Source organism: Pseudonaja textilis, chromosome 7 (genome assembly GCF_049901715.1).
Source record: "Pseudonaja textilis isolate UNSWEBS1 chromosome 7, rPseTex1.2, whole genome shotgun sequence".
Taxonomy (NCBI): Eukaryota; Metazoa; Chordata; class Lepidosauria; order Squamata; family Elapidae; genus Pseudonaja; species Pseudonaja textilis.
Window position 1 is genome coordinate 6,802,740 of NC_141996.1, and position 26,651 is coordinate 6,829,390.

Below are 26,651 nucleotides of genomic sequence, written 5' to 3' on the forward strand. Positions count from 1 at the left end.
ATTTGATAACTGCTGAGATGCTGAAATAGAAATTTTGAAGAAGGCTGTTGCAAATTACTTTCTATCAATACCAAAACAAGAACATGGAAGCATCCACCAAGCCACCAGAGCTTCACTTGAAGGAATCTCATTTTTTTCAGATGCATAGAGCATTCTAGCTTAGAAATGCAAATTTTCCTTCCAGGAAAGAAAAATTTGGGTGCAAAATCAGCTTGCTCTTATAGTTTTGAGTGCAGTACACAGAGAGAGGGAGCTCCCCATCAACAGGAGCCAAAATGAGTCAACCCAAAGATAACTTTCTCAAAAGGCAACTGGACTTTGTTTTGCCTTGAAAATATTTCGCTTTTTCAGTTCTGACTGAAGAACCAAAGAAGCTTCTTGGATGAGAAGCAAAATGCCTTCAAGGAAAAACAAAGTCCAGTTGCCTTCTGAAAAACTTTGCAAGTTAGAAAATCAAAACAACAGCAAAAGAATCGTGCCATCTACCCTTTTGCTTTGCACTATTTAATTCTTAAATTTTAACTTTTTCTTTTTAAATCATTTTTAAGCCACCCAGAGTTGCTCCAACAGTGAGATGGGTGGCACAGAAATTTAATAAATAAAATTCCAATTTAAACCCTGGGGCTGATTCATCTCATTTAGACCTCAGCTAAATGATGATCACATACACAATTTCCCTGTGGGCTTCTGGAAGGTTATTAGTGCTTGTTTTGACTTCATTTTAAATAGGTATCTAGCAGCAAATAATCCTAAAGGTTTCATTATATAGATGCCACAGAGAATGGGGAGAAAAGATACTCCCCGGAGAAAAAAGCAGTTTTTTTCCCTGTATTTTCAAAGGATTTCTCAGACTATTAGTTATGTTAGTACGCTTAGAGCAGGGCATCCATGCCATAAATCAGTGGCATGAGATAATTACTGTTTCTTCCAATTGAACTGTCAGCAAGGAGCTGAAAGACTAATCAGGAGTTCTGGAAAACCTATTTTAGGCCTGTTTGCAGTATAGAAATAGAAATTTGCCGGTGGGCAACACATTTTCTTGTGAAAGAACTCCCCAGTTGCTTTCTAGTGGAGAAGAGCCCTTAATCTGAGGGATTTCTTTATTACATGTGCATTTTTTTTTTTTGGCAAGCTGCACCAGCCAAGTCTCAACAGATGCCAGCCTTTTGTATTACAGCAGGGCATGACGGATTAGTATCGGTATTATTGGCAGTTTTACTACCCCGCCGGCTATCGATAGCGTGAAAAAGGAATGTATGAAAGGCCGCCTGACCGGCCGTGTGACTTTTAGGAAGGCCTCAAAAGGCCCGTATTCCCATAGCAACAGTTGAGCCAACGAACGGGGCCAATAGGAAACGAGGTCTCGCGGACAGTCTTGAACGCTTTAAAAGACGTTGAGAAGGGAAGGGGGAGAAGAGGGAGGCAACCGCCACTCCTCCCCCCCCCTCCGCTCACGTCACGCGACAACAAGAAGTCCGGGTTATATTCGGGAAGAGCCAACCCAAAGCTGAAGAAATAAAGAAAGGCGGGCTCTATAAGGCAAGCCCCGCCAATCGCCGCGAGGAGCGGCGCCGTTCAATAAAAGCTCCGAGGTGATCGTTTCCCCCCCCCTCCCCCAATGGGAAGTTGGGACGCGGGGAAAAAGGAACGTCGGGGCGGCCCTATCAGAGCGCGGCGGAGGTTGGCCTCCCCTCCCGCGCGCAGCCAATGGCGACGCGGCCAGCGAACAAAAGGCGCTCTCCCCAAGCGCCCCGCCCCCTTCCCTCCTTTTTTCGGAACCATTTCAGATGACGCAGCGGTTGAAGCCGGAGGACAGAAGGCGTTCGCGAGCCGCAGGAGTCGTCGCCGCCGCCATTTTGTGCGTGCGTTTCTGAGGGCGGAAAAAAAAACCAAAAACGAGGCGGTTGATCGAGCCAAACGGCGGCTGAGGCGAAGGAGGCGGCTGTGGACAACGACGACGACGACCTGAGAAGGATTTGGGGGAAAAAAAAAAAAGAACGGGGAAACGTCTCGAAGCGGAGGATGAGCTAGAAGATAGCCGTGTGGGAGCAGCAGCAGCAGCGGCGGTCGCTACCACCACCACATCGGCGAAGGAAAAAAAAAAAAAAGGCTTTCCTGGCCTGCCTTCCTCAGCTGGGGTGCGGGGGGGAAATCCCGCGGCCGATTAGGCCCAAGGCGGTTTTGTGTGTGTGTGAGTGTGTGTGTGTGTGAGTGTAGAAAGAATGTCGGGCGGCGGCGCCGCGACGGCGTCGGAAGGGGCCGCCATCGGTGGCGGCGGCGGCGGCAGCGGCACCACCACCGGTGGCGGCAACAGCGAAGACGCCTGCCGCGACTACCAGTCGTCGCTGGATGACCTGACGTTCAACAGCAAGCCGCACATCAACATGCTGACCATCCTGGCCGAGGAGAACGTGCCCTTCGCCAAGGACATCGTCTCGCTGATCGAGGCGCAAATCGCCAAGGTTTTTATAATACTCTACGCCGAATACGCTCTCTCTATTTAAAACCTCCCCCCACCCCCACCCCGTCTCCTCCCTTCCCATCTCTAGGGCAGCAGGTCTTTCTCCTTCTCTTCTACCCCCCCTCTTTTTTTTTCCTTCTATCTTCCTGTTTGTTTTTGAGTCATAGGATTAGTGGTGGTGGGGAGACGGACAGAGGCCCCCGCCTATGTGATTGTTGTGTGCGTGAGCGGGATTCAGAGAAAAGGTCACACCTCAAAAGGGGAAAGAATATAGCAGGCTGGAGGGGTTTGTGTGTGTCTCATATGAGGTCAGGATTGAGGCCTTAGGATAGAGCCCATTATAGGTACCCCCGCCCCCCCCAAAAAAAACAGTTATACAGGTAGTCCTCGACTTATAACACTTCGTTTATTGACTCTTCAAGCTGACAACAGCACTGAGGGGGCCAAAGTGACTTGTGACCCTTTTCTCCACACTTTGACGGCCATTGCAACATCCCCATGCGGTCACGCGGCCACCATCACTTGGGACGCTGGGCAAGTGGTTCATCCTTACGACCAGAATCACGTGATTTGCGACCTCCTGTTGGTGGGAAAAGCCAGTTTGACTTAACCAGGTTACCAGTTTACCAACAGTGATTCATGCTGGGCAACTGCTGCGGCAAGAAAGATGGTGAAATGGGGGCAGAAGTTCACTTGACCGAGATGTCTAGCTTAGCAATGGAAATGTTGTGGTTGTAAGTCAGAGGACTATATTTTGGAAGGAGAGGACCCTAGTTAAAAAGATTGACTCAGTCTTCCATCCTCCCGAGGTGGGTAAAATGAGGAGCCAGATTGTTAGGGGCGATATTGGCTGACTAAACAGCTTAGAGAGGGCTAAAAAGCACTTTGAAGTGGTATATAAGTCTGAGGGTTATTGCTATTAAGCGGAGGAGGGATAGAAAAGAGGAAGTCCTATGGAGGTGAAAGGGGGAAATTGATAGTTTTGTTAGGAATGTCACATGGGGGAGGCACACATTTTCCCAGACATGTCTGAGAAAGAAATGCTACATCAAAGTAGGTCAAGTTAATTGAGAAAGAGTGAAGCCCAAGTCATATAGATGAGACATTTTTCAGACAGACATGGGTGGAAGGGAGGGGGGGTGGGGAGGGGGGGTCGAGTATAATCAGGAGCACTGTAGATGGTCAAGCGTAAGAGGGGGGCATGCAGGCAATTTGAAAGTCATTCCAGATGCTCTGGGAACAGTTGGGGGAAGAAAATCGAGCTGCCATCCACCCTCACGCATGGCAGTGCAGCACATGCAGCTGTGTCGCGGACAGATAAACCTGTCCTAACGGCTTGCTTTCAGATAACTTTCTGGAATACAATTTAGATAGAAGGGAGGTAAAGGCAATGAATTATTTTTTTTAAAAAAAAGTTATTCTATTAAAAATGAACAGAACAATGTAGTGGGAGTAATTTTCAGATTAAAAAACGGAATGGAGAATGGTAGCACGAGCAAAGCTAAAGTCGAAAATGAGACTAGGCCATAGGTGGTAGGGGAAAAAACTCACTTATGATTAGATTAAGGAATGATCATGGAATTATTCCTTTCGATGAAATAATTCCAAGGAAGAGGTAAATCTGCCCAGTTCAGGAAAGGAACTGGTTTTTCCTTCCCTGAATTTTCTGAGGGATTTTTAAGCCTGCATAAATTGGATATACAACATGGCCGCCTGGCTGAGTCTATGCAGCAGTTACTGTGCTCCAAACATGCAGTTTTAAGTCTCTTACCTTACATATGGCTAATTAGCTTGGTTAAATATTTTTAAAAGGATAAAATCATCTCAGGGACAGCTAGCTTTAATACGTAAGATCCAAAAAGGGAGTTTGGTTAAGAGGAGTGGAATTTCATTATTTTCTGTAGAATAAATTTCTATAGGTGAAGGAGGATATTTATGCTGCTGGAATGTTTTTAGTAACAAATGCATGACGGGCTAAGGGTGTGTGTGTGTCTACATGTGTATGCCTGATCCATTCCTTGTTAGAGCAGCAGGTTCATTAAGGCATGGAAATAAATGTTCAGCCCTGCCTGCAGGAACCACAGCAGCCTGTTTAATCCCAACATGGCGCCCGAGAAGCATATGATGCAAAAAGAAAGTCTAGGGTTCATATCGACTCAGAAATTTTCTGATAAAAGTTATCCTTATGGTGCAGTTATCTTTTTTTTTTCTTCCTGCAGTAGTTTGGTCATTTAAGTAGCAGAAGGGTAGCATAACTCCATTACAATTGAACATTTCTCCTGTTTCTTCTTCCTCACCCATTTTTCCTCAGCTTCTGCCAGTATGTTTTATTTTGCTAATTTAATCTGGGATATTAAGTTATAATAGTATGGAAATGCAGGATAAAGGGCAATTGTTTACAGTGCAGATTGGTTAGTTTCAGTTCTCTAGAAATATTCTCTATTTACTTTTAATGTTTTGATCTCTCCAGAAGTTCATAACACAGAAATTCCAGTTCTGTTATTTGGCTTTTGGGGTAATGGGGATGGTTACATAGATATCCCCTTGAGTGTATTTAAAAATACCTAAAACCTGTATTTTTAATTGGATTTGCATAGCTGTCTTTAGTGACCAGGATGAAACAGATTTGAGTTCTCTGAAAACCACTTTTGAAAGAAAATATTGTCTGGAGACAATTTCTATTTAGTGTAATGCAGAGTGGTTTGCCTACCTTTTTAATAAATGATTTTGAAATGTGTGTGGTATTAAAAATGTAAATAAAATATATAAAATATGTATTTGTCTTTTTATTTACCGGATGTAGTGCAGAATCTGTTATTAAAGTGCTAACTTTTCTGTGGTGTGGTTTACAGGAAAAAAAAGTCTGAGGAAAGTTCAATTTTTAGGGAAATAAGAAAAACACAGATCCACATATATTCAACACCCAATTCATTTGATGTTTGAAGGAGTGCACCAAGCATTCTGTTGAGAACTCTGGACATGGTTTTTCTAGAAATAAGCTTTTTAAAATTTTGTCTCCACTTTCTTGGTGATTTTGAGTTATCTTTCTCACCTTCCACAACTTCTTGAAAATCTGACTTGGGGTTTGCCTCAGCTTGGGTGGTTCTCCAGTATTTCACAATGCATTTCTGTTCATGAATTAACCATTGCAATTGTAAATCCTGGCTCTCAGAACGAGGCATTCCACTCATTTAAAGCTGGGATTGCTTTCCAATATCTAAAAACTGATTCTAAGACAAATTTGCCTCCTTGTTTCATAATTTCACACGTAGTTTTCACAGCTTTGTGAATACAACAGGACCTTTTCTATCTAATCCTTGAAATATTTTTATAGCTTAAAAGGGAAGTACACACATACTTTTTTTGGGAATAAGATTTCAAAGGCTAGCTATATTTTTGACAGCTATTCTTCACAATTTGCAGATGGGGTTTAAGAGCAGAGTACTGAAATGTTCAAGAGGCTTAATACTTTGCAAGCCCTGTTGTAACAAAATCCAAATTCAATCTTAACATTTTGCAGATTGCACCTGGTAAATTATTTTCAAGTCCAAATATTAGGGAATTGATAATTGGCCAGTACTGATATTCATGCCATACCCATTTGGGCATTCCTTTCTCTACATTTAACTGTTCCCTAAATGCTGTCCATAAAAGCCATGTATGTGTGTGTGGTTAAAGAGTTGCTGATCCCCTTCCCTCTTGAGCAGATTTCAAACAAATGTTTGATGTAAGGGTTTGAATAACTTGTTTTGAGGTGGGGGGAACCCTACACATTTTAAAGTGAAGAAAAGATGTGGTTTACATTTTTCAAGATTTGAAAAATGCCTTTGTGTTTGCATCTTCTATAAATATCTTCACAATTTGAACTGTGTTAAAGGGAAAGACACTAGTTACAAGAAAAAGGCCCTTTCTCCAAGGATAGCCAAATATATTTGAGCAGTGGAATTTTGGCAATAAATGCAGACACTGTTAGCTGCTTAATGTTAAACTGCCTGCAAATTTTGAAAATCGATGGGTGTTAAATGGGAATTAAACTATTCTTGTAATGTGTGTGAGAAACAATTACCCTCAACAAGTTTATACATGCTGATGCTTTTTGGACATTTGTGGCCCTTTGAGACATTAACACTCATTTTGAACAGAAACTGGAAGGCTTCCACTTTCTTTGGACATTCATTTTCAACAACAGTTCGTACTACATGAACTCCGGGCGTGCCTTATATACAGAGGGGAAAAAAATCCATCTTGACTCCCTGGCCATTGAGGAGTGACCAGACATTGAAGATTGTCTTCTGTGCCAGTCTTTGGTTCCAGTTATTTATAAGTGTGTCTGTTCAACAACATAACTCCATTGTGGATTTATATTTTTTCGGTTCCAGCTTGCATATAATTTTGAGTGTCTGATTGCCAATTCTTCAACTGTAGAGTTGGTATTACTTGCTTTTGGATGACAGCAAGTGAAGCATGGCTCACCTAACAACAATGGTATTCAACTTTCTGTCCACTGAGAATTCTCCCCTTCATTTTACGAGATCTAGTTAATTGATCCATGTCCCATTTTATAGAGATCCCAACAGAAACTACTGTGTGTTCCCTCAAAGTATAATCCAATAGAATGTGAGGTGGCTCATAAAGACCCCAGTAGTTAATTTTGCATCATGGGCCAGTACTTTCTGCAACTCACAATCCCCTTAAAAGAAAACCCAACCTACCAAATAATAGCTGCACTGGTATCTATTGATTCTTTTAATCGCTAGTTCTAAAATTAGTAAATTCTATTTTTTTGTTCAGATTTGTTACCTACCAGAGGTATGGTGATGTGGGGTTGGTAATTCCTTCATTTAAAAAGATATTTTTTTGTTACAACTAAATGTCTCAGTTTTCTTCTTATTACTCCAGGCTCCTTCTAATGAGAAACTTCCTGTTATGTACCTAATGGACTCCATTGTCAAGAATGTTGGACGAGAATATCTTGCTGCGTTTACTAAAAACCTAGTTTCAACATTTGTTAATGTGTTTGAAAAGGTATATATAAATGTTTCTCTAAAGCTTTAAAATTGCTGTTGTATAAATAAAGACATGGCACATTGTCTTGGGTTTTTTTTTGCAGTTTTACGGGTGGAACATAAAGGATGTATCCTCTGTAAGAAAATTTGCATTAGAGAACAACTAAATGCAATCATGATGTGTTATGCTTTCCGTGAGTCACTCAGTAGAAGGGACAGTAAAATGCAGCTCATTAGATTTTTATGTGTGTTTTTAGTTTTACAGAAGAATGAGTAACCAAGTGTATGCATCCTCTTATTTGTGTTAATTATACAATAATTTAGGGTTTTACTTATTTTGAGCCTGCTTACCAGGATCTATAAAGCCTTACTTTGATCACCTTTTCTCTCCAATCTCCAGCCATTTCAATTTTGCATTTGTAACAATTTATCATGGACAGTATTTTTAGCATTAGTTTGCTTGATAAATTGTAAAGATAACTACCAAAGGCAGAATTTTCCTTTACAAATGTGCATTGCTGTGAATGTTAAAGGAAATTGAAATAACATTTTCTATTTCAGTGCGGTTTGGTTGAAAGAGACTAAAATTATTGAGTTGCTCAAACATTAAATCAGTTTAATCGTAAAACCAGTTAAATTTTGCCTTGCCAACTTTCAGAATAAACAGCAATCACATTTCTGTGTTACTGTATAAAGACTTAGGCAATGGAAAAGATTTCACTTTTTGATTGAGCTTTTCAGAGTTGGGATTTTTTTTGCATATTGACATATAAAAAAAGATTTGCCTTAAGTGGAGTAGTGCAGCCTCTTCAACCTGGTGCCCTTCAAATGCATTAAACAACAATGTCCTTCATGCAACTCAGCAGTGGACATGTTGTCTCTGGATAATGGGAATTCAACATCCAGAAACAAAACCTAAGGAATTGATGAATGTGCATGTGTTTGGTTTTTATTGCTGGAATATACTTTAATAATAAAAATAAGATTTTATCCATTAATGCTGAGAATTAGCTCGTGAAATATGTCTAGTTCCAGTTGGTAGTGGATACATTCTAGTAATAAAATAAAATATAACTGCTATACCACTCTAAGTCATATGTGGAAGATGAAAGAGACATCTGACTGCTCAAATCTTTGTTGTACTGTCTGCAGATTAGTGCATCAACAGAGCGCAGTACTTGTTTCAGTTGTGCCCATTTGAATTCTCCACTTTTTACTGGAACTTGCGTACACGAATAGGGTATAACCCTAGAAAACTTATGTGATCTTGAATTTTAGAAAGATTGATAACATGTTATGTGGACTTAACAAGCCATAGAATTGTTCTATTGTTCTTAGGTGGATGAAAATACTAGGAAAAGTTTATTTAAATTGCGTTCCACGTGGGATGAAATTTTTCCTCTGAAGATTCTCTATGCTCTCGATGTTCGGGTGAATTCAGTTGACCCTGCTTGGCCTGTTAAGCCGTTACCCCCTAATGTGAATACTTCTAGCATCCACGTGAATCCTAAGTTTTTAAGTAAATCGGTAAGTTGCTGAAACTAATGTTAAAGTGTTTTTAACTGTGGCTTGACTTTTGCACACCATAAACTGATATTTAACAGTTAAGGCAAAGAACTATCACAGTGCCCCTTTTTATATTGTATGATATGCCCAATACACATTCTGATTTATTTGTATAAATAAACAAAATTACAAAACTGAATAATGGCCGGTTATTTTCCTTCTTCCTAAGTAAGAATCATGTATTTTACCATTTTCTCGGTAGCCTGAGGAACCTGCTGCACCTAGCTCTACAGTCTGTTCCCTTCCTGTGTCCTGTTCTGCTGTGTCCTCTACTCCAATTGTTCCTGAAATACAAAAGAACTTAACGCAAGAGCAGCTAATAAGGCAACAGCTGCTGGCAAAACAAAAACAGTTGTTAGAACTTCAACAGAAGAAATTAGAACTTGAATTAGAACAGACAAAAGCACAGCTGGTGAGTAAGATGACTATGGCGGCTCTGATGTTTCAGGAATGGATTTTAAAAATTATCTTATTTTTTGGTTCCTCATAAAGACAGTTAAGCCTCCTGGTCCTTGCAACCTATTCTTTTTTTAAAAACTACAAGAACTTCCAGTAAAATGTATTTTTTTCCTATTGATCAATCATTGCTATACTGCAGATAACTATGTCTTTCCAACATGTTAATGTGGACAAAGGTCAGAATGTATAACTCACAGATAAAATGTCTGCTTATTGGGAAAGCAATGTGTTCTTGTACATATCACACTGCATATGTAAATTGCACTTCAGCATCTTCCACAATCAGTGAAGCCCAGTGCTTTAGATGGGATCATTGCTGTTCACCTTGTCAATGGAAATAGTAGATTTGAACTGCAAGTTTAGCATGACAGAGGCCGACTATGAGGAATGTAAATTGTATTAGAAAAGAAACACAAGGCAGAATCTTGGTATATTTTTCTTCCTAAATAAAAAAAAAACTATTAACATGATTTATACTGTGCTGTTTGAGATTTTGAATAATTTTCATATTATATCATATGCTACATTTACCCTAAAGGAGACCTTATAATTTGAAGAAAGCGTCATGATATTGGTACTTCAGTACTCATTGTTAATTGGTTCTGGGAGGTGTGATGAGTACCAAACAAGATTTTTTTCCATAAGGAATCATGTAGTGCGTCACAAGGTAGCCGACAATGACAATTGTAGCTTGTACATTGAATACCAAACAAATTGTGAATACCAGGACAATTTTTTTGCATCAAAATGCGTTGCGTTCCAAATTTGATAAGTTTCAAAAGCAGTTGAGTACCAAGGTACCACTGTTCTGGTTTCAGATGTGTGATCTTTTTATTATCATTACTGAAATAATAGCTATAATATGTACTTAAGTCGTTTGCCACAACTAGATATTGAAAATATTTTAATACATTTTAATATTCTGACAGGTATGAAAAGAAAATTGACCCAAAACATGTTTATTGTGGTATTTACATTATAATACTGGAATTGGTTGATAACATGGAAGTAATTTCTTTATGCAACTCAAATTGTTTTACACATACTCCTCACTTAATGAGCAGACTTGAGACAGTCTGTTCCATTGCTAAGCAGTGTGGTCATTAAGTGAGACATCACGTGACTACAACTTGCAAATCTTACTGCTACCTTCTCCATTGACTCTGCTTTTATCAGAAGCCAGCAGTGAAATGTGCAAATGGGGATCTTGTGACTACAGATCACTCTGATGGCTGTACACACCTGCCACTTGGAAAAGATCTCAATTTTGATCCATGTGGCGATGGGGATACTGCAACAGTCATAAATGAAAGAATCAATCATAAAATTTCTTCTTCAGCACTATCATAACTTAGAAGTGTTGGTACTTGTGTAGTTTATTAAGCAAAAACATGTATATTGTTGAACAGCTACGAGAAATAAAGTGGTGCTTGTGTCTAAAATATTTTCCCCCTACCTCCTTATTTCAGGCTGTTTCCCTCAGTGTTCAGCAAAGTGGATCTAATCTGGGCCAAGCACCTTTAAAACAACATGTGCCGCAGCCACCTCACATGCCAGTTAAAGCACCCCATCCAGTTTGTCTGCCACCAGAGAAAAACCGTTTGTCTCCACTCCACGATGCCAAAACAGCCAATAGAGATCCTCGTCTCAATAGAACAAGTCAGCATTCATCTCATTTGAAAGATCAGACCCATAGGAAAGACTTCCTGGTGAATGCAGTTAGTCAGCCTGACCCGAAGACTAGCAAAACTCCACAGAGTGAAAAGCAAAATGCCACAAAGCCAGAAAAATTAAAACAGAATGAGAAACTGCCGAAGAAAGAGTTTGATCAAATGGATGCAAAGTTGAAATCGCCTTCTCCTTTGCAAAATAAGCTGCTTCACCCTAAAGAAGCCAGGAACCAAGAATGTGAGAATCCCAGGGTGGCTGAAATCAACAAGAGAGACCCCAGATTGAAAAAACATATTCTAGAGAAACCAGATGGCAAAGATGATGACATCAAAGAAAAAAGAAGGTGCATGGAGAGGAAAGACAAAGAGGAACATAGATCAGTTGGTGGTAGAAATAAAGTAATTAACGGCATTGTACAAAAGCAAGATCCCAATACAGAAGAGTCAGAGAAACCGAGTGGAAAGGCAGGAAGGTCAAGTACTAGGAAACGGTCACGTTCCCCTAGATCTCGATCACCATCTTCACATTCTCCCAAACGAAGAGAGAGAAGGTCTCCTAAAAGAAGGCTTAGGAGCCTCTCCCCAACCGGATCTAAGATCGGGAAACCACGACAGTCTGGGCCCAAACAGTCTCACCTGGAGGATTTTGGGTCAGGAGCACGGGATGACAGAAGCTCGAACAAGAGGAATATCAAGCAGGAAGTGAGAGATTCTAGGAGGCCGAAGAAAATCCACGAAGACCGACCCCAAGAAGGAATGAATCAACATTCTTCCAAGTCAAATTCAGAACCCAAAGAAAATGTGGAGAATTGGCAAGGTTCCAAGTCAAGCAAAAGGTGGAAATCTGGCTGGGAGGAAAATAAAAAGTAGGTTAAATGTTTTATGAGCCGCAATTGTTTATCACTTAGGTGCAAATCTAAAATTACTGCTGAAACGAATTGTCTTTACAAAACAAAGTAAGGTAATTTTCAGTCGCTGTGGATGGAGACGTTATATAAAATAACATGTCATTTCTATTGCTTTCAGCCCTCAACTTACTGAAGAGCACCAAGGACTTGGAAAATCCCCTCATCAGAGGCACAGGGATACTTGGGCAAGTAATAAAGGAGCTCCTTCACCTCGCACCCCGAAACAGCAACATCGGTTAAGTGTAGATGCTAATTTGCAGATACCCAAAGAACTGACCCAGGCAAACAAGAGAGAGATCCTTAAGAAGGTAATATGTAAATTTGTTCTTGCTGATTTACTTTTTTTTAAAAAAAGCATTGAGGATTAACTATTTTCTTCTTCTTCGACTCACAGGCAAGCGAACGTCTCACATCTGGCGAAATAACACAGGATGAGTTCCTGGTTCTGTGTCATAAGATTCGCCAACTTTTCCAGTATCAGGAAGGAAAGCATAGATGCGAGTGGGATAATACCCCAGGTGAAAAGGGGATTTCCAAAAAGAAGCCTTTATTATCTGAATCGGATTTAATATACCATGAACACAAAGCTAAGCTAAAACGAACGCAAGTTCAACATTCGTTTCCAAGACTCAATATGATGGATCCCGAAGAAATATTAGACTATCATTTACCTGATGGATTATTTTCTGCAATGGACTGTGATCAAACAAAAAACAAATGTGCTCAGTTTGGCGAAAGATCAAGACGACATTCTCCTGTTAGTGGCAGCAGACCATACTCTGATAATTCTCCACATGATGTGAGGAGAAGACACGATGAGCCAAGTGCTTCGAAAGGTATAAAAAAATGTTTATATTAGCGAAGCAAAATCAATACGTGTTTCTGTACATGATTGAGCTACGTAACAGAAATGTTTGATTTTTTTTTTTTTCATGGAGATATGCGGGACCTTTACGTCACGGGTTTGGGGAATAAAATTTGTAATTTTAGTCTATTTTTCTTAAAGGTCTTCGGGAAGAGCAGAGGATCAATGACATTTTCAAGCGAGCAAGATACGAAGAGACGGAGAAACCGTTCACTGACCTTCCAGGATCACGATTTGGGGCCTCCGATGGGAAGCAAAGGTTTAGTTCTTTGATTGAGGACAGAGCTCATTTTGAAGGTTCCCCTCGACCTCCTGGCATAAGGGCAAGTGGAGACGGACAAGCAGTCCATTTTGAAGGGCCAGCTAATGCCGCTCCTCGAATTGAAGGGCCACAAGCACAGACTAATCTAAGGTTTGAAGGATCCCTAGGTCAGCCGGCTTCTCCGTTTGATGGGCCCCAAGGACAGTCTGGAGGAAAAGGTTCTCACATGTTTGATGGGCCACCATCACAGCTTGCGGGTGGTCCCTTAAGGTTTGATGGACCCTCGGGGCAAGTTAGTACAGGAAGTGCTATACGGTTTGAGGGTCCGATAGGACAGCCAGGGGGAGGTTTACGATTTGAGGGGCCTTTGGGCCAATCTGTGGGTGGAATGAGATTTGAAGGGGCCCACGGTCAACCTTCAGGAGGAATGAGGTTTGAGGGACCTCACGGCCTTGCAACACCTGGTATTAGGTTCGAGGGACCTCACGGCCAGCCTTCTGCTGGAATGAGGTTTGAAGGTATGCATGATCAGCCATCAAATAATATAAGATTTGATGGCCAGCCTTCAGGTGGGTTGAGGTTTGAAGGGCCTCATGGCCAACCTTCAAATGCCATAAGATTTGAAGGACCTCATGACCGGCCAGTGGGACCTCATGGTCCACCAGGAAATGGATTGAGATTTGAGGGGCCACATGGACAGCCTGTAGGACCTCATGGCCAACAAGGATCTGGTCTAAGATTAGAAGCCCCGCTCATGCAACCGGTGGGGTCCCTCGGGCAACCAGGAAGTAATATGCCATTTGATACGCCACACGGACAGCCCATTGGTCCACACGTGCAGCCTGCGAGCGGTCTGAGATTTGAGGGCCCTCATGGGCAGCCTGTAGGGCCCCACGGTCAGCCCCTTGGTTCTAGGTTTGAGGGGCCTCACAATCCACCTCTGGGGCCACATGGACAGCTGGGGATTTCTCCCAGGTTTGAGGCACCTTCAGTTCAGGCTGGAGGTGGACTTAGATTTGAAGGACCTATTAACCAGACAAGGTTTGATGGCTGTCCGTCAAGATTTGATGGTCAGCCTGGCCAGCCATCCATTTTACAAAGACTGGATGGATTGCATGTACAGCCTGGTTCAAGGTTTGAAATTGGGCCTGCTCAAACACCACCTCGATTCGATGGCCCACCTGGTCAGCAGGTCCAACCTCGGTTTGACACAATACTTCAGCGGTTTGACGATCCCCAACACCCGGCAACGCGATACGACCTCCTCCTTGGTCATCAGGGCCCAAGAATTGAAAGCGTAGCTAACCATCCTGGCTCAAGATTAGAGACGGCACCATATGGACAAACCGCCCCTTACAACGAAGCTCCCAACCAGCCACCTTATAATGGGGCATCACAAGGACTGCAGTTCCAGAGACCTGACCAAATGTTTGATAACCCCCAAGGACCAAACTTCAATGCCCCACCTGTTTCTGGGGCACAGCACTTTCCCAATGCAATGAACAGGGCCCCAGGACCTTTTTATGACGACAAGAATCTTCAGGGCCCTCAGTTCAGAAATTTTAATAATATGACAGTTGGAAACGTTCAGCCACCACAGCAGGTAAGAGTCTTACAGTATTTCTGTAGTACTGTTCTTCAGAAACCTCGTCTGTTTGTATCTTCAGTTGCAGCAAATTATTTTTTATTAAGATTGATTTGTGTGTATGTGTATGTGTGTGTGTGCATATGCCTTTGACTAGCAATTGCCTGGACAAATCCCTGCAGTTTTCTTGACAAGATTTTGGGCTTACCATTGCCTCCTTCCTGGGGTTGAGGGGGACTGACCATCCCAGAGTCACCCAGCCAGCTTTGTGGCCAAACTGGGACTAGAACTCACGATTTTCTGGTTTCTAGCCTTAAGCCTTAATCACGACACCAAACTGGCCCTGGATTAAGAAATACTTAACATCTACAAAACCTTAACATAGTATAATTAAGTGAATCACAAATTGTCATTGAAGTTGATCGATGCCCTGAGAAGTTCTGAATCTTCAATATTTATTTCTGACACTGTCACAATGTCTGAAATAATTTCAAGCACAAAAATATTTGTATTCCGAAGCTGTTTCTTTGCATTGGTTAATTTCCATGCCTGCAAAATAACACCAGTAAAACTAGTGTAAGCCCCTAGATTCATACTTGCAGGTCATTTCATTGACTAAGTGAAGATTATAAATAATGACATCGGATGAAGAAAATAATGGTCATCAGTCTCCCTTTGGAAAAACCAAACCAAAATTTCCATGTTGGCGGTTAGCTTACCTGGGTGGTATAAAAGGATTTTAAGAACTGATGTTTAACATTTGATTTTATATTTATAACAATGGTTGGGGGCAATATGCTGACATTGTAAACTGTTCAGAGAGTGCTTTAAAGCAGGCATCCCCAACCCCTGGACTGCAGCCACTATTTGGTCGTGGCCTGTTTAGAACCGGGCCATAGAAGCAGTGGGTATGCACAAATGGGCTTGTGTGGTGCGCATGTACTCGCCACTTGCACAGAACCTTCCCACCCCACTGCCAGTTCTCAAAGCTGGAACGGTTGGAGACCTCTGCGGTAAAGCACCATGAGGCAGTAAGTGCTATTGCTAATGTTGCTGATTTCATTTCTTGACTTTCATTTCTTCCCCTCTAAAGTACATGACTGAAATAAAGATTCATTTATTTTTGTCCTTAAGAGGGAACAAAAAACGCCTTTTGATCAGGGTTATGTCTTTTCACAGGTACCTGTCCTGCCAGTATCTTCTGGCCAGCCTTTCAATCAAGGGCAGCCACTATTGCCAGTCCATGCACAAAACCCTGGAGGTTTTGGTCAAAATCAGCCAGGTTAGCATTTACTTATTTTGAGGGAGGTTTTTTTTTTTACTGAAATATTGCTTTATTCTAAACTTAACATGGGGATATTTTGTCTACATCACGGGTGTCAAAGTTGTGGTGTCACATTGCTGTCGTGATGTTTCATGACGTTTTTCCCCTTCACAGAGCTGGGGGTGGGCATGTGTGTGACGTATCCAGCCTGCGGGCCCCAGTTTGATACCCCTGGTCTATTTTAAACCTGAAAGATGTGTTCAGCAGTAAGGCTTGGTACAAGTGTCTGAAATTTTAATTTAATTCCGTTTGGTATCATAATGTCACTAAAGTAAAATTGGTATGTATGTTCTGCTTACAGATGTGGCCAAACTGGGACTAGAACTCACGATTTCCTGCTTTCTAGCCTTAAGCCTTAATCACTTCACCAAACTGGCCCTGGATTAAGAAATACTTAACATCTATAAAATCTTAACATAGTATATTTAAGTGAATCACAAATTGTCATTGAAGTTGATCGATGCCATGAAAATTTCTGAATCTTCAATATTTATTTCTGACACTGTCACAATGTCTGAAATAATTTCAGCACAAAAATAACTTTGTATTCCGAAGCTGTTTCTTTGCATTGGTTAATTTCCATGCCTGCAAAATTACATCAGTAAAACTAGTGTAATCCCCTAGATTCATACTTGGAGGTCATTTCATTGGCTTAGTGAAGTGTGATCTGTGATAGTGAAAGGAATTTTAACTTAATTCTGAAGCTTGAAGAAAGCAGGAATAAACAGACAATGATTATAAGTTGTGGCATATGAAATGAAAAGGTAATGAATCCTTTGACTGCTGGTTATTACTGTTCAAAGTTTCATTGGACTGCAAAAGTTGAGTATAAGAGCTGGCAGAATGAAACGAGGTATTAAAAATAGCTGCATAGAATCTGATTTGAATTTTGTAGAACCTGTTTACCAAGCAGAACCAAGCCTTTTTAAACAAATTAATACCTGCCATAAAATGATTTGTAAAATTATAGCTTATTTCTCCCATATCTTGAATATAACTAATACATTTGATTTTAGTACACAAACTTTACATTTTAAAATAGTTTTCAGCAATTTTTATTGTCTGATCAGAATCACATTTGTTTATAAAGATAATAAACTAAAATATACATTTGTGTTATTATTATCAGGTATGAATTGATTAAATCTATTATGGTGGAGATTTATTTAAAAACTAAGGTTTCCGGAACATCAGAAGAGGAATTTAATTTGAGTAAAAATTGGTATTCAGGAAACTACATTTTAAACTGTATGTTTAAAAATATAAATATATATTTATAAAAATCACGGTAGACGTATAAAAACTTCACCAGGGATATAATCATGTTTTATATGTCTATTTTGATAATAATAGACATAATTATTACCCCTGACTCTGAAGCTTTTTATTGTGTCCATTGTGACTTTTTCAGTTTTAATTTCTAGAATTGTGTTACGTAATACCATTGTAGTTTTTCAAGTTTCAAATTTAAAAGAAGGAAACCATATCTACCGATGACCTCCTTTTGGGAAGAATAAGTCCTAAGCATTTTTGAGCACATGAAACTAGTCCAGCATTTCTTTACACAACCTTCTGTAAGGTTTGTTAGATAGATTCTCAAATGCTGCTTCTGCATTTATATACGCAAGGTCATTGAATAATTGAAATGGGAAGGTGGCTAAAACAGTCCTCAAGTTCTTTTGAGAGGAGCCAAAATTAAAGATGGAGAAAGGGATAATTAATGATTTGTTTAATGTTTGACAACTACTTCAGATACTTGAATTCTAAATTGGGTTTTGGGAGTAATGTCTTATAAATGTTCACATTTGCACTCATTTCTAGGGAACATCCCACTTTCCTACCCTGATAATCATCTTGGACAGCTTGATGTGAATGAGCTATTTTCAAAACTACTCTCTACAGGAATCCTTAAATCTTTACAGCCAGATTCATCTTCATCACGTAAGTATCCTTTTGTCATTAGTATAGAATATCCTTTGTATCCTAATAAATATCCTGTCTGGTCTGGTCTGTCTATATCAATCTATTGATCTATCATCTAGCTATCTATTGTATCTATCATCTCTATCTTCTGTTTCTCTGCCTGTGTCTCTATCTTTTCTGTCTGTCTATCTCTATCTTCTGTTTGTCTGTCTTTCTGTCTATCTTTTTTGTCTGTCTGTCTATCAATCATCTAATTTAAGTCCTATCAATCTTATTCTTCTGAACCTATTGTACCAGGTAATTAATGTTTATGGCCACCATTCAGTATGAGGCATTAGAAATAACGTCATTTTCTTTTCTCCGGGCAGAAATTGACCAGTTGAAAATGGATCTATCATGTATAAGAACTTGGTTTTTAAGCCTATCAGTTGGAAATTGTGTGTATATGTCTAAATGCACAAACGTGTGTACTGTGTTTCCAACTGATATATTTTTTTACGTGTGTATAAAGAAAATTAAAGCAGGAGATAAAAATTAGATGTATTGAAAGAAATTGATCACAATCACTACCCCTGAACACTGTACTTAAGATCAATGTTGATCTTACAAATAAAGTTAATTTTTTAACAATGTTACAATTGAGGAAGCAAAGGTTATATCCCAGTATTTAAAAATACATCTCATTTATTTAGAAGTCAGTGAAGTTTCAACTCAACCACCTCCAGAGGAAGAAGAGGATGATCAAGATCAGAATGAGGATATTCCAGACCTAACTAATTTTGTGATAGAAGAACTAAAACAGTATGTGCATTTAATGGGGCGAAGAGGGGATTATATCCAGTTGTGTAGTTTAAATAAATAATTCCAAATGAATTGTAAAATTAAAAAAAAATCAGGTGCCTGACTCCGAAGAATAAAAAATTGTGGTAGCTGTGTATAAATTCAATATTTACTTTAACTACTACAATATTTGTTTAATTAAGCATTAATCATTCTAGATTAAGAGGTCCCAAGGTTTGCAGTGGATTTCTTTAACATGGTGTCTTTATATAATTAGTTTGAACTCAAAAAAGTGATAAATGCAGAGGAAGTTTATGTTCTTGCCACTGATTCCTTTTAACATCTTTCATACATGAACTAAGATACAGAAATTTATCTAGCTGTTCTTTTTTGGAAAATTACAAATAAATATTCGCATGAAAAAATATACATAAATTGAAATTCCCAAATAACCCAACTCTTAACAAGCACTTCTTATACATTTATCTTCAAAGCAGATAATATCATACATAAGTTTTTAACCTCTGTTAAGTACATTAATCCTCCATTTAGTGTGATATATGGTTTATTTCTACCATATGCCATTCTTCATGTGTTCATCACTGCATATTTGGGCAATACATACCATAATTAAAGCTTTTTAATTTTCTTTACATCAGTAAACATGCAATAAAATTACTTTTCATATATTTTTGATTGATCTGCAGAAGATTAAAAGTCTGACTTGCACAATTCGTTGGCATCTCTTATATGTTTTCAGTTAAAATTGTGCCAATCCCTTATGCAGGCATACTTAGCAGACTATAATCTTTCTGTAGTTTAACCATCTTCTACCTTGAAAATAAAATTGGCCTGTATTTCCATGCTATAAAATATATTTGGACTTTGCAATTTTCCTTTTTGGGTAGTGGCTACAAATCAGATGCTTTCTAACTATTTCTTTAAAAAGAGTATAATTAAATTTCCAAAAATAAAAGGCTAAAATAAAAAAAAGTATAACAAAAGAGTGGAACAACAGGGAAAGTTTAAAGCTTAAAAAGTAACATCAAAAACAAACAGCAAAATAGGGAAATAAATAAGTAACAAAGTTGCTTCCAACTCTCTTCAGGATTGATACAATTACATAATAAAATACACTCGTTGTTTAGTTTAACAAAAGAACAAAGACAATAAAACTTAAAATGTAAGGATGTACATGCCAAACAATCAAATAATAACAGCGACAGTATGTAATGTCATAATATCAGATCTTAATTTGACATATAACCTGTATGTATATCATGTTTTAAATTGCAAAAATACACCTAATATTGCTAGATATTTCTATAATAGAATATCTATCATGGAACATCCGCTACGCTAAGTTTTCTAACTTGCCGTTTCTCTCTTGTTTTCAGACGTTACGACAGTGTTATAAACAGGCTTTACACTGGCATTCAGTGTTACTCTTGCGGAATGAGGTTTACAACTTCCCAGACAGATGTCTATGCAGACCATCTGGATTGGCACTATCGCCAGAACCGTACAGAAAAGGATGTTAGCAGGAAAGTCACTCACAGAAGATGGTACTACAGCTTAACAGTAAGTGACTGTATTCCCTATTGCTTGGCATAGAGAATATTTATTCCGTGTTCTTGGTTCATCTTTTCCAAAGGACTGAGGTCATAACGGTATCATCAAAATTGGTATAATACAAGGAAACTTCTAGCCTCTTACAGAGTAAGACAATAATTGGGGATCATAGACAATTTCATCAGTTAACACCAACCGGGACAGGGGAGGAAGGAAGGAAGGAAGGAAAGGGGATTATAATACAGGTAGTCCTCGGCTTCCCCGTTGGCTTTGCTTTAGAAGGTCACAAAAGATGATCACATGATCCTGGGATACTGCAACCATCATTAATATGAGTCAGTTGTCAAGTGTTCAAATTTTACACATGTGACACTGGGGATGCTGCAATGGTCGTAAGTGTGAAAAACAGCTCACTTTTCAGTGCTGTAACTTCGAATGGTCCGTGAACTGTTGTAGGTCAAGAACTACATGCAAAAAGTTAAAATAACTTGAGAATGACTTTTAGGCAGCAACAAAAAGTTATTAATATGAGATAGACTTTCCTCCATTGATAAGTTGATAAATGCGGATAATTGTCCTTGTTTATTCACAAGGCATGTTAAATCTGACAAATTTTTAGTTTGCTGTTTTCCAAGGAGATGTGATGTTTGTTTATTTCTTTAATTTATATGTTGCCCATCTCACTTTACAAAACAACTCTTTGTAATTTCTTTGTTTGAAGATGGAATATTTCTAATAATGCATACTTTTTAAAACGATGCAAGGTTTTGCCAGGTTTTCTCCAATAGATAGCATGGCTATAACTTTGAAAACCAAGAGGAAACATTAGGGTAAATTGTGTAATTCTTCAAATTTGTCTTAAATTAAGTATTCTAACTGCTATGCATTCTCGGGAGTGAGAATATTTGGTACTGGCTTTCAGTAGCATTACATCTATGACAGTTTAATGCTTCGTTAGATCACTTAAAATCATTTGCTGCTATTGTTTAATAGGTATTTGGATAGTAATCCAGCTCCTGGGCTTAACATACTTTGTCCTCTGATTGGTTTACATAAACCACAGTGTGTTCTCTTTGTAATCACTACCATACAAGTGCTCTCTGCTGGTGATGTGGTCACAGCCTCTGCCTCTAAAAATAATGCCATATAGCTTTACCACTGTGTTTAGAAGAAAAGAATATGCAGTTGCAGCAGTTAAATTCTAAACTGAGAAGTTGAAAGCTGAGGTTTTACTGGCATTAGGGAGTCAAAGCATTTTTTCCCCCTGCATGCCTGATTTAAGCATTTTCCTAGGTGCTGTGTTCCACATGGACCACGGTCTTACGTTTGCTTACAGATAATTCGTAGTAGAGCTTTCTGGCACGTAGCAACTTGCCTCTTGACCCTTTTCAGAAGATTCAGAAGCTTCTTCAGTTCTGACTGTATGAGGGAGAATGGAAGATTTATATTCCTTGTATTCATCTGGTCTTTAGCATTTTTCCACAATGACCACATGACTGCACAGTTTTGAGGACCAGTCAAAACTATTTTTTGGTGTCTATATAACTTTGGTTACTGGAGGAGGCTGCTTGGAGCTTATAAGATCAGAGTTGAACTGTAATAAGACTTCTAAAAGATATACTTTGGAGCTTTACAATTGATCTGTACCCCAGGAAGAGAAAGTTTAAAAAGAAGAAAGTGCTAAATGAAACAGCTTGCGTCTATTTGGATTGCTTGGTGACTTTGGGACTTTTGGAAATTATTATTTGAAAGACTAAAAACTTTTGGGTTGTTTAAAAAATTTTTCACAATGGCATTATCCGTTGAAGAATTGAAAATGGAATTTAAAAAGCTAAAAGAAGAGGAACAAGAAGGGAAAGGTTCTTCTGGAACTGTTTTTCATTTTTTAGAAATGGCAATTTCTACCTATCAGAAATTACAAGAACAAGAAGACTGGGATGATGATGAAGAAGCCATCTTTAACGAACAAACAACTTTAGCTGGGGAAGAAAAGGGAAAGAGGGGAAAGAGAATGGAGAATTTAAGACTTAAAAAAACAACCAAAAAAGGGAAAAATAAGGTGAAAAACCAATACAATGTCAGGAAGCCACAGAAAAGAGAAATACAGAAGAGAGTGGAGATTAAGAGGGTGGAGATCAAGAGACGGTGTGTGGGTAAAAAGGCTAGATCGGAGAAGAGAGGAAGGGAAAAAGGGAAGAGAAGTTATAAAGGTTTGAAACAAGGTGTAAAGAAACAGGATTTTTTCAGAGATAATGGGTAAAAACATAATTAAAAAGATCCTGCAAAAGTACATAAGACTGTATTCTATTTGTATTTGAAACAATGTTAGAAAACTGGAACACTATAAAATATTAAAGGGAATGTAAAATGCTTAAGACTTAATGATAGAGTTTAATCTGCTATGGATTATTGTTTTAATTATATTATAAACTTATCATTTTTCTATTTTAAAATGTAGTATGTAGCTTTAGAATGTGCTAAGCAGAATCAGAACGAAAATTATATATTATTTTAACTGTTAAATTTAGGGGAAAGATATAAAGGCGTCATACTTCAATCAGTGATTACAGGAGAAATATTGTGTTAACGAGAAAAGAAAAATAGATAATTGAAACAGAACGGACAAAAGATATAAGCATAATGATTTAAATTGAGATGAAATAAATAAAATAGAATTAAGAGAGTGAAAAGAGAGGAGAAGCCATATAGAAAATATAGAATGGTAAACAAGATATGAAATGGTATATAAAGTGAGCATGAATTTGATTTATGTCTGTATGAAAAGATGTAACCCGGGACTAAGCCGCTTTCCAAAAAGAAGTTTTATGTTTTTGTGTTTTGTTTGTGTATGTTTGTTTATTGAAAATTAATAAAATTTCTTAAAAATAAAAATTTGGAAAATGAGTTAAACATTTTTCAACATTCTTCTTTAGGATTGGATAGAATTTGAAGAAATAGCCGATTTAGAGGAGCGTGCAAAGAGCCAGTTCTTTGAAAAAGTACATGAAGAAGTTGTGTTAAAAACTCAAGAAGCTGCTAAGGAGAAGGAGTTTCAGAGTGTCCCTGCGGGCCCAGCTGGAGTGGATGAGGTAGGCATTGCTCTGTTATAACTGGCTTCACGCAATTGAAGTTTTTAAGTTGGCGTAATTGTACTGTGGTCCTTAATTTGACACTTAACATTTTACTAGCACTTAGGATATATAAAAATAGATCCATGTGGGTTTGACATTTGTACGATTTTTAAAAAGGCCCACTATGAAAAAACCCATACATAGATGTTTACAATATTTACAATAAGAAAATGTACTGAATTTTTCCCCAGAATTTCTTCTTTGAAAAAATTCATTCACTGCTTGTCTTTGGACTTCACATTCTAAAACTTTGTGGTAGCAGTAATTTAGAGTCACGACCAGCATTTGGAGATGACAGTGGATTTTAAAATTGTTTCCCAAATGATATATCTTATCTATACATTAAAACTCCGGTGTCTTGTTTGTAACCTTCGGTTGAGCGAAATGATGCATTAAGCATCCATTTCTGAACCAACGTACCTCAAATAGGTTAATTTACAGAATGCCAAGATGCATTACTCCTGGGGGAACAAAATTTGGGGAAGTTGTAGCCACTTGGCACCACTGTGTTTCTGCTGCTGCTTCAGCACTGCCACGGTCAGCTGTAGTGCTTATTGTCATTTCCAACAGTCCCCGACACAGTCAGTTGCAATTGTCCTTTACATTGATTGCTCACAGCTTTCCACAAGCAAAGTCTTTGCTTCTGGGAAGCTAGCAGGGAGCATTGGCAACAGAGAAGGTTGCAAGTTGCTTGAGTAAGGCCTGTGGCAAGTTGACTGTGGCAGATTGTCCTATTCTGGGCTAGGAAGGGGGTACAAAGTGTGGGAGCTGTGGTAAAGGTCAAAAAAGGTATGGGTTATATGAGTTACGTAAGGAAATACCTTTGAAATAAGGATTCAACAGGTATGGGGTTGTTTAGTTACAGTAGTAGTAATGCCAGCCTACAAAATGTCTGCATTTGTCATGGGCCGGCTAATCTTAGGTGGAAAACGAAATTGTTTTGCTACTCATCTGAAAATATAAATGACACTTTGTAAGTATCACTATATTTAATTGCTTTCAGAGCTGTGAAATCTGCCAGGAGCAGTTTGAGCAATATTGGGATGAGGAAGAGGAGGAATGGCACTTAAAAAATGCAATTCGTGTAGAGGAAAAGGTAACATTGCATCTCTTTGTGTACGCAGTCTGCTTAAAAATGTCTATTTTGGCTTGATACGCTATTGTTATTTCTATCCATTTTAAGAATTGGTATCCTTGAAAATATTCCCTTCTAATCATGCCCATGCTGACTTCCATCCACCTACTTCGGTGAGATTTGCCACAGGTCCAAAGAAGATTGAATCAAAAAGAGTGAAATATCAGCAAAGGAAAGAATAACAGCTACGACTTCCTATTTTTATAGAAATAGTTCAGAGAGAAAGATGCCCCTTGGAGAAGGGCAGATTGTTTTGCAATATACTTTGTGTGCCCTTTTGTATATTTATAAACTAAGACCGGCCTGCTTTCTTTTTGTAGATCTACCATCCATCGTGCTACGAAGATTATCAAAAGGTAAACAACATCTTCTGTAGGCTTATATATTGAGACTGCAAAAGCTGTTATTTGAATCACTGATTGTTACTTGAGCTTATTTGACTGTAGCAGTAAGAGATAGCAATATCTTCTTAGGTCAGACTGAATATTTCTTGCGGTTGATGATTATATAATCTAGGGCTGATTGACACTGAAGGATACCGGTTAATATCTGGAGTTTACGTGTGCTGAATTAACCATAAAGACAGCTGGTTGAGAACAGGCAGGTTCTATTGTGAAAATCCTAAGTACAGAGACTATGAGCCCCACCTGTTGAAGATGGTTTGTAGAATCATTCTTAAAAATCACAAAGATTTAAGAAATGAATTTTATTTTAGGCTTTTAAACCCTTGCCATCTTGTGAACCAGTGTTGGCTCTGGCCCCTTTTCTACAAGAAATCCCTAGTATTCTAACAGAACAAAAATATTTTACTCTGCTCATGAACAGATAATGAAAGAGTCCACCCAGATTGTGAAAGCACTGTTTTGCTTTTTTTTTTTTTTATCACATTAAAGAAAAAGAAAAAAAATTCTTCAGGGTCCATGCGAAATATGATGTTAATTTTGACTTTCAGGCTTCATCATTTGATTCCACCCCATCTCCAAGCAAGACTCCTGTGGAGAACCCACTAAATATTATGTTGAATATTGTCAAACAAGAAGGACAGGACTCCTGTAACAGCCCCAAAGTCAAAGAAGAACCAGAAGAAAAAGCTGCGGATTGCACGGATGGGAATATACCTGAATCTGCTGAAATTAAAACAGAGCCTCTAAAGGTTGAATCGGTTTAAACTGTGGGTTTCTTTTTTTAAGTCACAGAGAAATGCTTATTGTGTCCTACTGACTCGAATGCAAATAATTTTTATATGAATAAAATGTTTGCCTGGGGCAGGGCCCCAGCTACTGACTTGGTTAATAAATACATTTTTGTATTTGGATTTCTTATTGCCTGCACCGTGTCAGGTGTCTTATCGTGTGGAAGTTCTGTAGATGGCGTACAAATTTAACAGGAATAAGACTGTATATGTAAGAAAAAATGTACATTTTTTTTTCATTTGTGGAAATGTAAATTATAAATAAAAGATATTTTTGCTATCTACGGAGTGTAATGTTTATGCACACCATCCAATGAAACAACACCACCACACTTAACCTTGGGGGTGTTTTAAAGGCGACAGGACTCACGCTCCTACACAAGGCTTGTGCTTGACTAGGATTCTTGCAGACATAAACAAGATTCTTTTGCTGTAAAATTTGATTAAGGAGAAAATTACTGTCTGAAGAAAATTCTTTTGCGAACCTTGAATTGCTTTTCTTAAGCATTCACATTAGGCATTTAAAAAGAAAAGTAGGTTTCCATAACAAATATAACATAGTTCCCTTTGGATACTTACCCACACTTTACATCAGAGCTAGATTCCCATAATTTCAACTACTCAGTACACAAAAAGCTTAGCCCTTCCTTCCTTTTTTCTTTTTAGAGGAACAAATGTAAGATTGCTCGTTTGCAACATGGTTAAACTTTTTTTTTTGTTGGGTTTATTGGATCTAAATAGTAGAAGAGATTACCAAGAAATGTTAATATTTATTTCGTGTAATAAATTAGAATGAACCATATGTACCTGTT

The 26,651-nt window shown here is 38.6% G+C and overlaps 1 protein-coding gene across 1 annotated transcript; it reads left to right on the plus strand.

The window, feature by feature from the left end:
- The first annotated feature begins 1,666 nt into the window (after window positions 1-1,666).
- Window positions 1,667-26,636, plus strand: PCF11 (PCF11 cleavage and polyadenylation factor subunit). Its single transcript, XM_026706792.2, has 16 exons — window positions 1,667-2,462; window positions 7,361-7,486; window positions 8,806-8,994; window positions 9,236-9,445; window positions 10,962-12,028; window positions 12,189-12,378; window positions 12,465-12,906; window positions 13,077-14,800; window positions 15,962-16,064; window positions 17,928-18,047; window positions 18,722-18,830; window positions 20,207-20,390; window positions 23,315-23,470; window positions 24,516-24,608; window positions 24,968-25,003; window positions 25,600-26,636. Exons 1-16 carry the CDS (start codon window positions 2,223-2,225, stop codon window positions 25,813-25,815), a joined length of 5,205 nt encoding a protein of 1,734 aa, XP_026562577.2. The 5' UTR covers window positions 1,667-2,222; the 3' UTR covers window positions 25,816-26,636.
- Window positions 26,637-26,651: the final 15 nt, after the last annotated feature.

Bases quoted from the DNA above. Each gene is read 5' to 3' on its own strand.
- PCF11 (XM_026706792.2), top strand. From the start codon at position 2,223: ATGTCGGGCGGCGGCGCCGCGACGGCGTCGGAAGGGGCCGCCATCGGT. The intron at 8,995-9,235 runs GTAAGTTGCTGA...TTTTCTCGGTAG, and splicing joins CTAAGTTTTTAAGTAAATCG to CCTGAGGAACCTGCTGCACC. The intron at 9,446-10,961 runs GTGAGTAAGATG...TCCTTATTTCAG, and splicing joins AACAGACAAAAGCACAGCTG to GCTGTTTCCCTCAGTGTTCA.